Source organism: Pezoporus occidentalis, unplaced genomic scaffold (assembly GCF_034315485.1).
Source record: "Pezoporus occidentalis ecotype Australia unplaced genomic scaffold, CSIRO_AGI_Poc_V1 ctg149, whole genome shotgun sequence".
Lineage (NCBI taxonomy): Eukaryota > Metazoa > Chordata > Aves > Psittaciformes > Psittacidae > Pezoporus > Pezoporus occidentalis.
The window spans coordinates 2,027,034-2,041,918 of record NW_026913305.1 but is presented as its reverse complement, the minus strand read 5'-3'; the positions used below and the strand labels follow the sequence as shown (position 1 = coordinate 2,041,918).

General features: G+C 38.3%; 1 protein-coding gene across 5 annotated transcripts in view; it reads left to right on the top strand.

Moving 5' to 3' along the window:
- The window catches only part of ARHGEF3 (Rho guanine nucleotide exchange factor 3), a 121,454-nt gene extending 109,948 nt beyond the window's left edge, over positions 1-11,506 (top strand). For all 5 annotated transcript variants that reach the window (XM_062610762.1, XM_062610761.1, XM_062610764.1 and 2 more), the window contains 7 exons: positions 430-492; positions 833-929; positions 1,030-1,106; positions 2,574-2,831; positions 4,015-4,185; positions 5,612-5,798; positions 9,221-11,506. In XM_062610762.1, the coding sequence (XP_062466746.1) occupies positions 430-492; positions 833-929; positions 1,030-1,106; positions 2,574-2,831; positions 4,015-4,185; positions 5,612-5,798; positions 9,221-9,567 (1,200 nt within the window). In that variant the 3' untranslated portion in view covers positions 9,568-11,506. The remainder of the gene's footprint in view (positions 1-429; positions 493-832; positions 930-1,029; positions 1,107-2,573; positions 2,832-4,014; positions 4,186-5,611; positions 5,799-9,220) is intronic.
- The last annotated feature ends 3,379 nt before the right edge of the window (positions 11,507-14,885 follow it).

The window sequence follows — 14,885 nt, the reverse complement described above, 5'->3', positions numbered from 1 at the left end:
TGCCACGTAAATGTTTTAGAGAAGATCTTTTACTTACAAGGCCGCATGGAACTTTTACCAATGCAAGTGTTACAATGGAACACAACAAATACTTGTGCAAATAGCTGTATAAAAGGTTAAGGTACGGCTGAGTCTAAACATCACACTGAAAATAGCTCCCCTGTCTGGAAACACTTCGGTTTGAAAAAAAGAATCCTGTGCTATTTCAGATATGCATTTTATGAGCAATCTGATACAATCCTGTTTTAAAAATTACTGCAAGTTTCTGTACCTGTGGAATAAAGCCTTACTTTGTTTCTGCAATTAGATTTAGCAGAGAAATTCTGCTCCATGGTATTAAGACAGCTGTTCAGAATGTAACATCAGCTCAGCAAGTTGAGTATAGATTAAATAAAATATATTTTATGGTATCTGTGTCTCTTTTTACAGGCTATCTTTGAACTTTCCCAGGGAGAAGAAGACTTGATAGAAGATCTGAAGTTAGCAAAAAAGGTATGTTCAAAAAACAGGTCAAACAGACAAAAAAACCCCGATACAACAAGCAGTATTAATTGGTTCATATCACTTTTAAAATATTTCTTGCTTTTACAGTTGCTAAGATGGGGGGGGGAGATTGACACCAAAACATAATTCTGTTTTCCCATCTTACTGAAACACTTAAGTGCTGCGTTTTTCTTTATGAATAAAACTGGTATTTTAAGATAGGGTTATGAAACTTCAAAATATTCTCAGCAACTGGTCTGGTTTTGCTTAAAGGGAGCTCTAAATGCTATCACTAATTTTTTAGCTATCAATGATATGTTAATTACAGAGATCCCCTTTTTTCTTTCAGGCTTATCATGACCCAATGCTTAAACTTTCCATAATGACAGAGCAAGAGTTGAACCAAATTTTTGGAACACTGGACTCTCTAATTCCTCTGCATGAAGGTAAAACTCAAATAGTCTTTGCATTACTATTGCATATACATTTATAGTCATCTGATTCATTAAGTGCAGTTTCTCTTCTTTTTTTTTTAATTGTCATTAGATCTTCTTAGGCGACTTCAAGAAGTCAGGAAACCTGATGGATCAACAGAACATGTTGGCCATATCCTTGTGGGTTGGGTAAGGCAACATTTTTAATTAATTTTTGGGACTTCAGAGCTGCAACATAGTTTTTATCGGACAATTTCCTTTCCATTTCTAGCATAGCATGTCAAAACTATATTCTCAGAGTATTTTTAAAAGGAAAGGCAACTATTTAGAAATATAACGCAATGCTTTCTCTTTTGGGGGATTTTTGGTGAAAAGATTTAGACCAGGATGTTGCTTTCAAAGCTTTTGGTATTGAAGAGATGAGCAGCATTTAATAGGCTTTAAATAACAATTAAAATGCAACTAGAGTTTACCTGACATAAATCATTGAAGAATCTGCCCCCATTTGTATTCTTGTTTCCTGGGGAAATGAAGCTTGAACAGTCACATTGTGCAAGAGCACCCTACAGTTATTTTTGAGTGTCTGTCTGTTCCAGTCAAGGTAGCAGGTAGTTGTTAGTGCTGTTAAAGATGCTAATTTTCCAGAAGTTTTTAAAAAAAGAGAGGGATAAAAGAGCTATGCTATTGCTGCCCCATGAGAGTTGGTAAGTTCACTTTTGCTAGCATCCAACTACATAAACATTGAAAATAGCTTTTGTGAGATTTGTTGATAAAGTTGATCATTATATTAATAGAGTGATTTTAAAAGTACTTAGATATGTGAGAAGTTTACTTATAAATATATGTAAGTAATGAAATTTAGCAGGACAAAACGCCTTGAAATTTTTAAGGGATGAGGTAATAACGCATTCAGCAACTCTGAGTGAAACAGTGGCCTACTGTAAACAAAAGAAATGTGACTACTACTAGTAGCTAATGCAGATTGTTAGTGATAAGCTTCTAAGTGTTAAAGACTGGCTGGTTTTCTTTGCATAAAGTGATTTAAAATACATTTATTTTTTGGTGTGTTTGAACATCAGTGAAGTTCCCTTAGTCCAAATATGTCCTTTGTTGAAGACTTTACATATAATAATGTGTTAATGTAGCAGGTTTTGTAAATTGATATATTCTTCTAATAAACATACAAGCTAGATTTTTTTCAGATTTAAGGTATGGTTCTGTCATTTTAGTGTGGTCAAGGTTCTTGAAGGCAATACTGAAGTCTTACTATAGAAGTCTGCTTATCTAAAAAAAAGACAAGGTTTGGGAGTACTCACTCCTAGGCTTTTATTTCCATTCATAATTAAAATCAGGTTTCTGTGTTTAACTGTTGTCTGCACTAAGTAGTGCTCAGTCTGAAGTCACAGATACTTTTAATGCTTTGGAATAATATTGCAGATTTCTAGGAACTGAGAGATGAGCTAGTGCTTTTGAAATGGTTTAAATGATGAACAAGGTAGTCAGAGGACCCTTGTCATCTTTGTTATTTTGGGAAAATTATCATCAATAATTTTTTGATAAATCTCCAACGAAAATATTCTCAGCATGAGTTTCTGAAACTTACAATGTAGCAAACTGCTTTGTTTCAACTGCAGAATAATTTATTCCTTTCCTCAGCTTCCATGCCTGAACTCCTATGATAGCTACTGCAGCAACCAAGTAGCAGCCAAAGCTTTATTGGATCACAAAAAACAGGATCACAGAGTGCAAGATTTCCTACAGCGCTGCTTAGAGTCTCCTTTTAGTCGCAAACTGGACCTTTGGAATTTCCTTGATATCCCCAGAAGCCGTTTGGTTAAATACCCATTGCTACTCAGAGAAATCTTGAGACACACACCAAACGATCATCCAGATCAGCAGCACCTTGAAGAAGCTGTAAGTTACTGTTGGATTTGGAGGTTAATTTTTTCTAGGAGATTGTAATTTTTTTTGCTTATTAATGAATAATAAAAAAGTGATATTCTGCTTCAGCAGAACACTTTATCTTTTGAAGTGATGTGTTTTGTAAATTGTGTATTTGCCAAGTTAAATTAGGAAACAGAAATTACTGTATTTGGTTGGCTCTTAACACTGTTTTAAGCTTATGAAGTACATTTCTTTTCATGTCTGGCAGTCTGCTTTAAGCACATTGGGCCAAGCTGATCCTCAGTGTATCTCCTGGAATCAGTCGATTCTTGAATTACCTGTTTGGGCATGTATGTCACAACCCATTCACCTGCTCCTCCTCCAGTTATCTAACGGAGGAATTGGATCAGTCTAAGCAACCTATGATCACTATTAGAGTTGCCTAAAATCAATAGACCTTCACATCCACAATCTCAATCAAGAATCATATATTAAGTTTTGGATACATTGGTCTCAAGGTCCTTAAAGACTGCATAATATAAGAAAGATAGACAGGGGGAGTATTTATTTTTATAGAAAGGGCAAAGGTTTTTTTAAGTAAAAAGGGAAGACTGTTATTACTTTTAATTGTAAAATCATAGGTGTGTGCAAGTAGTGGAACTGTAAAATAAAATTAATTTACTTTATTTCCAGAGGGCAACTTTCAGAGTGAACCAAGGGTGAGAATTCATGTTTTGCAGGATAAAGATCTTAACAGGTCTTCTGTTTCTTGTTCTCTGATACGCTATAACAGTTTTCAGAGAATTACAATTTATTTTAAATAAATATCTTTAAAGCAGATTACTTGTCTTGTGTTGTTTAGTGACATTTTCAGCTGACAAAAAAAACCCATCTCCCGTTACATTTCTTACATCTCTTTATTTTAATTCTGCCTATTTTGGTTTGATATAGAGAGACAAATATCAGATTTTTAAGCCGTTGTTAGAAACAGTGATGAAGCCAAACTAAACTGTCTTTGTACACTGTAGCCTGCTTGATTCTGTTCCTTATATTTATACTCTTACAGACTGGTCTGCAAAAAAAAAAAATGAACAATATAGTCAATTAAAATATATTTTCTTGTAGCTACGGGTCATTATTAGGAGATAGCTCTGAATATTGGAATGTCTAATTAAAGTTCATGGTTTTTTCGTTTTTTGTTTTTTTTTTTCAGATAAATATAATTCAGGGCATAGTGGCTGAAATCAACATAAAAACTGGTGAATCTGAATGCCAGTATTACAAAGAGAGACTTATTTATCTTGAAGAAGGCCAAAGGGATTCACTGATTGATAATTCACGTGTTGTATGTTGTCATGGTGAACTGAAGAACAACAGAGGAGTGGTAAGAATAAACGCTTTACCATAAATAGCTTTTAAAGATACCTTCATTATGCATGACAGCTAAAAGCTGTGAGTTACAGGCAAACATCACCCTCTCATATATAGGAAGCTGATAAATATTATCTGTAACACATCGTTTTTGTTAGCAATCAAATATCTGTGTTATGCAGATAAGCAGCTGTATGTGTCTCTTGTCTCTTAGGGAGGACCTAACAGTATCCTGGCTAAATTGTAAATCTTATATGTTTCAGTAACATTTATAGGGGAAAAAATGCAAATAAGAAACATAATTCTGGTCTTAGAGACAAGACAATAATACCTGTAACAACACACAGAATGTTCTAACAAATGTTAATTGTGTCAAAGGCTATTGTTACAAGTATTGGTTTACTTGATTATTTGTTGAAATCAAAGCTATTTATTGAACAGAAGTATTTGATATTTGATACGCCAGATTCCAGACTCTAGGAGTCTGCACTACTTACAAGCATCATAAGCTGGCACATAAGAATGTGTAGATTAGTAGAGAGATTAATAGAAGAGAAACCAGTCATCTTAGATTTATTTTTTTCCCCAAGGTTAAACAGAAACATGAAATTTTGAATGGACGAACAATGAAAACAGATCTTTTTCTCATTAGCTGACCTTACAAAAAATGTATTAAAAATAAAACCTCAAACAACTAAGTAAAGAGAATCCTAAATGTATTTTTCAGCATTGGGAGTTGCTTCTGTGTGACATGTTTATGCGTATAATAAAAGGGTCATGTTTAGTCATACAGCTAAGATAGATAAAATGGATGCTGTTTTCTGGTTCGCCTGATAAAGGTCGGACAGGCAGTTACTTACAGCAAACTACCAGGAAAAAACAGCCATTTTTCATCTTTTGGTGAACTTTATTCCATGGACACTACCCCTGCCTTTCTTTGGTAGTGTAACATAAACTTGTGCCACCTAGGAGCATAAGTAATTTTCTGAGCTTCAAAGAGCTGTACTGAAGCTGTTTGTAAACAGCATGTGAATTGTAAAAGTACTGCTCGTAACTGAGCATTGAAAATACCTGGATGAGTAAGACTGCCTGTTTCTTAGTGGCACAGACCGCAAAGTTAAAGTGGGTGTCAGGAGAATGCATATAGGCATGCTGGTGTACCGCGCTTTGAAATGTCGTGCACATATCAAGGCCGTAACGCTAGAATATCAGCATTGCGACATAGAAACTGAGGACATGAAAAATAAATTTCGAAGTTTTTAAATTGTTTTCATGTATTTACATGCTGTTAACCCCTAAGACTTAAATTGTGGGATGAGAGGAATCCTTATTTTAACTGTTGAAAGTACAAGGTTAGAACATGCTGCGGTTTGAATAAATTTGGTTTAAGGATGTTTTCAAGAAGGAATAATGCTTTATTACTTACTAATTCCTAACAGAAACTGCACGTCTTCCTCTTTGAAGAAGTGCTGGTGATCACTCGAACTATCACCCATAACGAACAGCTCTGGTACCAGCTGTATAGGCAGCCAATTCCCGTGAGGGAGCTTGTGCTAGAAGACTTGCAAGATGGAGAGGTGCGACTGGGTGGATCCATACGTGGTGCCTTCAGCAACAATGAGAGAAGTATGACTACACCTTTTTTTTTTTTTTTTTTATTTGCTCATATAGGATCATTGTAACCTTACAACACTTGCCAAAGAGGCATCAGGATGTTTTCTCTGAAATTCACATTACCTGTATCCAACATCTTGATTTTTATTTCAAACTGGCTTATTATAGAATAGTTATGGTTGGAAAGGACCTTAAGATCATCAAATTCCAACCCCCCCTGCGACGGGCAGGGACACCTCACACTAAACCATCTCACCCAAAGCTACATCCAACCTGGCCCTGAACGCTGCCAGGGATGGAGCATTCACAACTTCCCTGGGCATTCCAGTGCCTCACCACCCTCACAGTAAAGAATTTCTTCCTTACATCCAATCTAAACTTCCCCTGTTTAAAACCTGTTACCCCTTGTCCTGTCACTACAGTCCCTAATGAAGAGTCCCTCCCCAGCATCCCTATAGGCCCCCCTTCAGATTCAGGAAGGCTGCTATGAGGTCTCCACGCAGCCTTCTCTTCTCCAGGCTGAACAGCCCCAGCTTTGTGAGCCCATCTTCATATGGGAGGTGCTCCAGTCCCCTGATCATCCTCGTGGCCTCCTCTGGACTTATTCCAGCAGTAACATGTTCTTTTTATGTTGAGGACACCAGAACTGCACACAATACTCCAAGTGAGGTTTCACGAGAGCAGAGTAGAGGGGCAGGATCACCTCCTTTGACCTGCTGGTCACGCTCCTTTTGATGCAGCCCAGGATACAGTTGGCTTTCTGGGCTGCAAGTGCTCACTGAAGCTGGCTCATGTTCATTTTCTCATCAACCAATGCCCCCCAGTCCTTCTCCACAGGGCTGCTCTGAATCTCTTCTTTGCCCGTCTTAAAGCTGTGCCTGGGATTGCTCCGACCCAGGTATAGGACCTTGCACTTGTCATGGTTAAACTTCATGAGGTTGGCATCAGCCCACCTCACAAGCGTGTCAAGGTCCCTCTGGATGGCATTCCTTCCCTCCAGGGTATCAACCGAACCACACAGCTTGGTGTCATCGGCAAACTTGTTGAGGGCGCACTCAGTCCCACTGTCCATGTCAGCGACAAAGATGTTGAACAAGACTGGTCCCAACACCGATCCCTGAGGGACACCACTCGTTACTGGTCTCCAGCTGGACATTGAGCCACTGACCACAACTCTTTGTGTGCGGCCATCCAGCCAGTTCTTTATCCACCAAGTGGTCCATCCATCAAATTGATGTTTCTCCAATTTAGAGACAAGGATGTCGTGTGGGACAGTGTCAAGCGCTTTGCACAAGTCCCGGCAGATGACATCAACTGCTCTACCCCTGTCCATCAGTTCTGTAGCCCCATCATAGAAGGCCACCAAATTGGTCAGGCGGGATTTCCCCTTAGTGAAGCCCTGCTGGCTGTCACCAAGCACCTTGTTGTTTTTCATGTGCCTTAGTATGCCTTCCAGGAGAATCTGCTCCAAGATTTTGCCAGGCACAGAGGTGAGACTGACTGGTCTGTAATTCCATGGGTCATCCATTTTCCCCTTCTTGAACATGGGGGTTATATTTCCCTTTTTCCAGTCATTGGGAACTTCACCTGACTGCCATAATTTCTCAAATACGGTGGACAGTGGCTTAGCAACTTCATTCACCAGCTCCTTCAGGACCCGCGGACTGATTTCATCAGGAACCATGGACTTATGCACATTCAGTTTTTTAAGATGGTCTCGAACCAGTTCCTCTCCTGTAGTGGCCCCAAGGTCTTCATTCTCACAGTCCCTGCATCTGCCTTCCAAGACTTGGGTGGTGCGGTCAGAGCCACACCGAGGCAAAGAAGTCATTCAGAACCTCAGCCTTCTCCAAATCCTGTGTAGCCAGTTCTCCTGAGAGCTTCCTGAGGGGGCCTGTGTTCTCCCTAGTCTGTTTTTTATTCGCTACGTACCTATAGAATTCCTTCATGTTATCTTTAACATCCCTACCCAAGTTAAATTCTAACTGGGCCTTAGCTTTCCTAATCTGGTCCCTAGCTTCACGGACAACATCCCTGTACTCTTCCCAGGCCACCTGTCCTTGCTTCCACCTTTTATAAGCCTCTTTCATCATTTGAATTTTCCTCAGGAGCTCCTTATCCATCCAAGGAGGTCTCCTGGCCCTCCTGCTGCACTTCCTTCTGGTTGGGATGCAACACTCCTGAGCTTGTAGCAGGTGATCCTTGGATATCAACCAAGAGTCTTGGGCCCCCCCTGCCCTCTAGGGCTATATCCCATGGAGCCTTACTGAGCAGGTTCCTGAAGAGGCCAAAGTCTGCTTTCTTTAAGTCCAGGGCAGAGAGCTTGCTGCATGCTCTTCTCACTGTCCTGAGGATCTCAAATTCAAGCATCTCATGATCGCTGCATCCAAGGCTGCCCTGGAACATCACATTTCCAACGAGCCCTTCCCTGTTGGTGAGCACGAGGTCAAGCATAGCACCTCTCCTTGTCGGCTCCTCTGTTACTTGCAGAAGGAAGTTGTCTTCCACACAATCGAGGAACCTCCTGGATTGCTTGTGCAGGGCCGTACCGTCCTTCCAATAGATGTCAGGGTGGTTGAAGTCACCCATGAGAACAAGGGCCTGTGAGCGTGAGGCTTTTCCTATCTGTCTGTAGAGTGATACTATCTTGTAACTTGCTGCTTTAGATTGTTAATGGGATTTCTCCACACACCTGCTTCTGTACCGAATTGGAAAGGGGAGAATAGGTAGGATAGAGTGACAAACCCACAAAATTATCAGCAAGTGTATTTTGAAGTCTTTCGCTATTACAACTTTCCTTGTATTATTGCTTGTATGAGTACAATTCCATAATTCTTTCAGCTAACAGGTAATTAATGTTGTCCTTAGTGTTAAGACTGCAGCTATTCATGTTGATGTCAAGAGGTAAGAGTTAATGTCCTCATAATCAAGAATATTTTAAAGATGCTTGTTTCTATTACTCGAGTGGCTTTGAGACTTACTTACCTTGTGAAAACTTTGAGGGGTTTTCAGATGTATTCACTTTGTTAGTGAAGTGAATGGAGGAAATGAGGCAATCTTCAGCTGACACAAGACACAGTATTCAGTCAAGATTCTGGAAATCTGCTTTGCAGAGAAGTAGGAGGAGAGGCGTTGAAGTGTGGCAGAAGCTTTAATCCTGCTGATTCACCTAAAGTTTTATGGGTAGTTTGTGCATGGCACAACCAAAATTGCATAATCCAGCAATATGAAATTATTATAAGTGCTTGTTCTGTGTTCTTCCCCCACAAAACAAGGAGATAACTAGATTCTTCTCTCTGGTCTGATGCAATATTGGCAGGAAAAAACCTTAGTTCAAAGATCTTGCAGGTTCTGTTATTTAAATAAACTCTTTGGTTATAGGATCTATTCAGCCAAAGCATTCAGTGTTTTGGTATGTATTGTTTTTTTTTCAGTCAAAAACTTCTTTAGAGTCAGCTTCAAAAATGGATCTCAAAGCCAGACTCACTCACTCCAAGCCAATGACTCCTTCAACAAGCAACAGTGGCTTAATTGCATCCGCCAGGCCAAAGAGAAAGCTACATGTGCAGGCAAAGCTGGCGTGCTGAACTCGGAAGCGCATTTCCTTTTGCCCCTGCATGGAAACAGAGTACCCCAGGGAGAAACTGTGGTGGAGCGAATGGACCAATCGGACTGTGAGTCAGACTGTAGTATGGACACCAGCGAGGTCAGCGTCGACTGTGAACGTATGGAACAGACGAACTCTTGTGAACATGAAAAGCAAACAGAAACCAATGTTTGACAAAAACAGTTTATGGAAGAAAATCTGTCTCTTACCTGTACAGTATTTGCATTCCATACATGGAACCATTTGGAGAAGCACTTTTAGAATATTTTCTGTGACAGTGTCAATGCAGTCCTTGTATTTGTACCTATGAGTGTTGTACTGTGACTGCCAATCTGTATAAGCTGGAATCTCTTGCAACTCATGTCCTGTGATTATATTCCATAAATGTCTTAAGGTGGATGAAAGAGGTACTTGACCAGTTATTCTCAATGTCCTGCTGTAAACAGAATCTCTTAACTACTGTTTATATATGCATTACATAAAGGATCTTTTCATAATTTAAGTACTTTATTTGCCCTTTAATGGGGCAGCTGAAGATCTGGACTTAAGGAGTTTCAGGATGGGTGGTATCAAGGTAAGCTTTCATAAAACCATAGAAGGAAAAATTAGTTTCTTGTAACAAGGAAAACATCTTGCAATAACCTATCTGAACTCCTATGGTATTAAAATCAACACAAACTGTAAACAGCGGGCCATGTAACCATGTGACTCTTTAGAGATGAATTTTTCAAAATGAAGCACTGCCCTAAGATCCAGCAACTAAACTTACCAAATTCTGGTCAGTTAAAGTGGTCAGCATAGTGCTGTTTTATTTATCAAAGGATGTAATGCTAAAAATAATCAACTAAAAAAAAACAAACAACCAAACCTCTACAGCCAGCACTGAATTAAGTGAAATGCTGAGAGTACTGGGTATTTGTAAATAAGCTGGTAGTTTGCTTTCAGTGCCATATATAAAGTAGATATATATATTATCCTGATCAGGATAAAAATGGAAAAAAGCTTTTGCTTGTGAATAGGCCCTCTTCAGCATTTTGCACTCCACTGACCTCCACTGTTGGTTTTAAACACCACTAAACTCATGTTAAAACATTATAATTTCCTCTAAATGTCTGTTTACAATTACATGTAGTTGATTTTTAAAATTAAGTGACAACTTTGTATAAATGGTGCTCTACAAAATGCCCTATGGGATTATGTAGAGAAAGTTTAAACAGAAAGGGAATTGCTTTTCCTTTAGGATGTATTACATTCTTTGTATTTTTCTCCAGTTTTGTTTTAAAAGTATTTGTTGCATTTAATCTCATGCAGTAATTGGAAATGTTACTGTGTTTTCTGGTGGCTGATTGTTAAATCTCATTATGATGAGGAGCAGATCAGTCACTTAAATGCAGTCTAAATCACTTAGTTCAACATCCTGTTACTATTCAGTAACCCTGTGGGTAATGCTTTATTTCTTAACATGAGAAATAATGCCAGTGCTGTATGGCAAGCTATGAAAATTCTGTATTAATAAACTCAGATGATCCTTCATATTACACAAGATGACCTGTGCAAAGTACTCGTAACACCAGAAGTAGAAAAACTGCTAAGTTATTGCCAAAAACAATTTTTGTGTTCTGCAAGTTTACAGAAAATTTACTATGTCAAGTATCTGATATATATGCTGGTGCGCATTACAGAAATCAGTGTGACAAGATGTTAAACAATATAAATCAAGGTATTTTTATTTTTTAAAAAAAGTCATTTTTACCTGATAGAACATATTTCTGTATTTATAGTTTTTAAAAAAAGAAGTCAATTTTCTTTTCTGTTTCAAGCTTTGTAATTTATTTCAACTGCTTCATTTTTAGAGCTGAATTGAGTATTCCAGTGAAGATGAGACAAAGGAAGGGCTTGCAAAAGAAAAGGCAGAGGAAAGCATAGTAGGGGATGAACCATGTTCAGAAAACCTGTTCAGCAAAATGTTCAAAAAGAGCAAAAAGCCTGTAAAGTGCTTAGATGGGGAAGAAAGAATGAATGTGTGTATTGACTATTTGTTTTTTTTTAATAATAGCCTTAAACTTCTCTGGAAGCATTTAAAATAAATTACATTAAACTGTTTTGCTCTTTATTTGGTTTGGTGGTTTGTGCAAGAAGACTACAGAAGTTTCAGCGGTACACACAGTGACCAAGTGGTACGGTGGTACACCAAGTGACAGTGGTACATACGTGACCAAGGCGCATACTGTGGTTCTGCTGGAATTGTTGCATATTGGGATCTAATAATAGAGTAACCAAGAAACAAGTCACTGCATACAATTCAGCACAATTCCCAGAGTTTTGTATTATAGAATCAATTTAGTAAGAAAGTGGAACAAAAAATTAACATCCTGCCATCAGTTTCTCTCTTGTAGGTCACTTCTTTACTAAGTATTTATTATTCCAAACATTGAGATTATTATTTTTGAGGCATGTAAAAAGCCACCACCCAGCCAGTGATTCTCAGAAGATGAATTTATTTATTAATTTATTTACTATCATTTAGCAACCTACTGAGCATCATGTTCAACATGCTGCAGTGCAAGTGTTCTGGTTTTGCTTTGCAGTTGACATGCACGTAGCTACTGATTTGATCTGATAAAGCTTAATAATGTTGGATTGGGGGGGGGTGTGTTTGGTTGTTCTTTTCAGAATTATCTTAAGGAATAAGCCTTCCAGTTTAAGAATACTGGTATGATTCTGGATTTGGTTAGCTTGTTTTGGGTTTAGTGCTTCTAAAATGCCATTCTTTTGAAAGAATGACTTTTGGTTGTGGCTGGGGAGTGGTGAGATGGGCATGGATGAGAAAATGTACCAGAAAGGATGGGTAAAATACAAAATGGTGAATACAAAATAAAAAGGAAAAGTAAGTAAATATGTCAGTGTTCATTGTGGTTAAGTGATCCTGGTGTCAGCAGAGTAAGAGTCTGCATCACTGAACTGGCATGCATACTGCATCCATGCTGCATGCGTTGACCTCTGCATGGAAATCATGCAGAAAGTTGCTTCTGATTTCTCAGGTTGCCTACCCTTGTACATACAGTGCCTCCATTAATGAGACAGTTCAAAGCTGTGTAACTTTTATATTGGATCTCTCAGGGAATAAATGCAAAAGGATAGATTGTCTTGACTGAGAAAGAAAGGTAAGCAAAGGGAACACCCATGGAAGTCTGGACTGTATGGGTCCTCTGAGACTACCAAAAGAAAATTTAACTGTCTGTGGTCTTTGGTTCCCTAGATACGGTCTGCAGCACTGAAAAGGAGAAGTCAAGGATGAAGACCTATCTCCTGGGACACAAAGGTCTGCTGTGAGGCACCAGGAGCACTTAGTTTAAGTATGTGAAGCTCAGTACCAGGGATCAATTGCCATAATCTGCCTAGTGGACAGGACCAAAGTTGAACTCCAAGGTGTAGAGAAAGTGTTTCTCAGTGGTCACTCCTTTTCAGCATGACCCCCCTGAACCAGGTATACTGCCTTAGGAATGCCTCTGACATAGTGGGAGCCATGTTGCTTGAGGTTCCACAGGTATTTCTTGAATTTGAAGGCCACATTAGAGCTTTTACATACCAGTTTAATGGATTGGCTGTTTTTGAAAATGCTGTTATTTTATGGTGATGCTGACGCAGTCAGGACGTAACACCGTCAGAAATCCAGTTCCACGTACGCGGAAGATTTGTTTCCTCTGAATGAGGGGTTCCACATGCAGAATGGACAGTTCTTCCATAGTTCCTGCTTATTCACAAATACTGACTTTAAAATAATGTAATCTGTTCTACTGATTAGGTTGATGCTGCCATCTACTGGAAATAAATGCTCATTTTTGGAACTGATTTGATTAAATTAAAATATTTTAAGATCTTAAATGTATTCATTATCTTTTTTAATACAAGTAGAAAGTTTCAGACTTTCATCTGAGGATCACAGATTTGTTAGAAAAAAGTACTAGGTGAATTTCTGCTACTCATGCATGGCTTTACAGAGCCAAGTTGAGACTACATCCCCTGTTTATCTCACTTTTTACTATTACAGGCATTTTTACTACCAGCACAGGCTTTTTACTATCACAGGTTTTTGCCATGGCTGGTAAATGGTACTAAAGCTCTTTCCAAGTGTGTAAATAAGGTTTTGTCTCTGAATTTTCTGAAGGCACCTCTCTCTGTATGGTCTATGAAGAAAGCTTAATGATACAGTTCTCCTGTCCTTGGTCTCCTGGCACCAAAAGTTTAGTCAGCACTAAACATTTGAAGAAATGAGATGTGTTTTGCATCAGTGGCATAATTTCTGGAAAGTAAAATAGAAATTTCTAGTTATTCAATTAAACAATATGCTTAGACTAAATATTCTGCTTTTCTAAATCTGCTTTCATGAAAGAATACTGAGGTAACATCTGGAGCAAGCACCCAAGTTTTGTCCTTCAGCATGAAGCCTTATGCACTCCACTCTTACAAATGTCTTTTATTTTGTGGCTATTAATCTTATGTCAATCTCTATTACTAACATTTTAAATATCATCTGATTTCAGAATCAAAGGGATCTGCACCTGCTTTGTACTTGGGAAGGAAACCACTTAGTGCAAGCCCAGGGAGTCGTGGTTGAAAGCTTGGCAAATAGCAGAAACCACAGAAACCAGAAAAACAGTAAGGTGACAGATTTTATAACCTTATAATTTTTGTGATGGTCTCTCCCAGGCTTGTGTTAATTAATGCCTACAGTAATTTTGTATAACTGCAAACAAATATCTCTTTAAAGCAAGTGGTGAGGAAAACCTCTTTGCATGTTGCCTGGTAAATAAGCAAAACTTTGTACCTTTTTTGGATTTGTTAAGATATTTGTTATGAAATTTGTTATTGAGCACATCTAAATACACTGTAAACATATGCTTTAGGGTATTTTTCCGTGTTTACTGTAAAAGTGGTAGTAAGTATACTTCTCAGAGCTACAGGGTCATTTTAGTAGACAGCAGTTTCCCACCATTACTTCTTTTTGTAGTTCTTTCTGTAGTGCTTGTAGAACTTACTGGAATGGCTCCATAGTTGATGCATACAACATAGATCTGTTCCAGAATTATTGGAATATGGCGAAGATACGCAGTTTAAACTTAGTGTTTCTTCTTCATATTGTCTGTAGATAGGTCTTCATCTAATGTAAACAGTATGTCAATAGAGTTACAATAATTCAAACAAGCAAGGAAATAAATCTTCTCTGTGTGTGTATATACATATCTACATGCTAAAAAATATGTTTTCCTAAGGATAAAAAGAAGTCATATATACTTACTACCTCTATATGAAACAACTTCATGGCTACTGGAAAATCTCGTTTTCTCTTGAAAAATTCTTTCACCTTGCCCAAAGCATTTTTCAGTGATTCTCAGAGAATAAGAATAGATGATCTGGTTGCAAGCACCTACATTAAATATATGAACCCCTTCTGATATTTCTTTTACCTAACTTTAAAGCACAAACCAAAG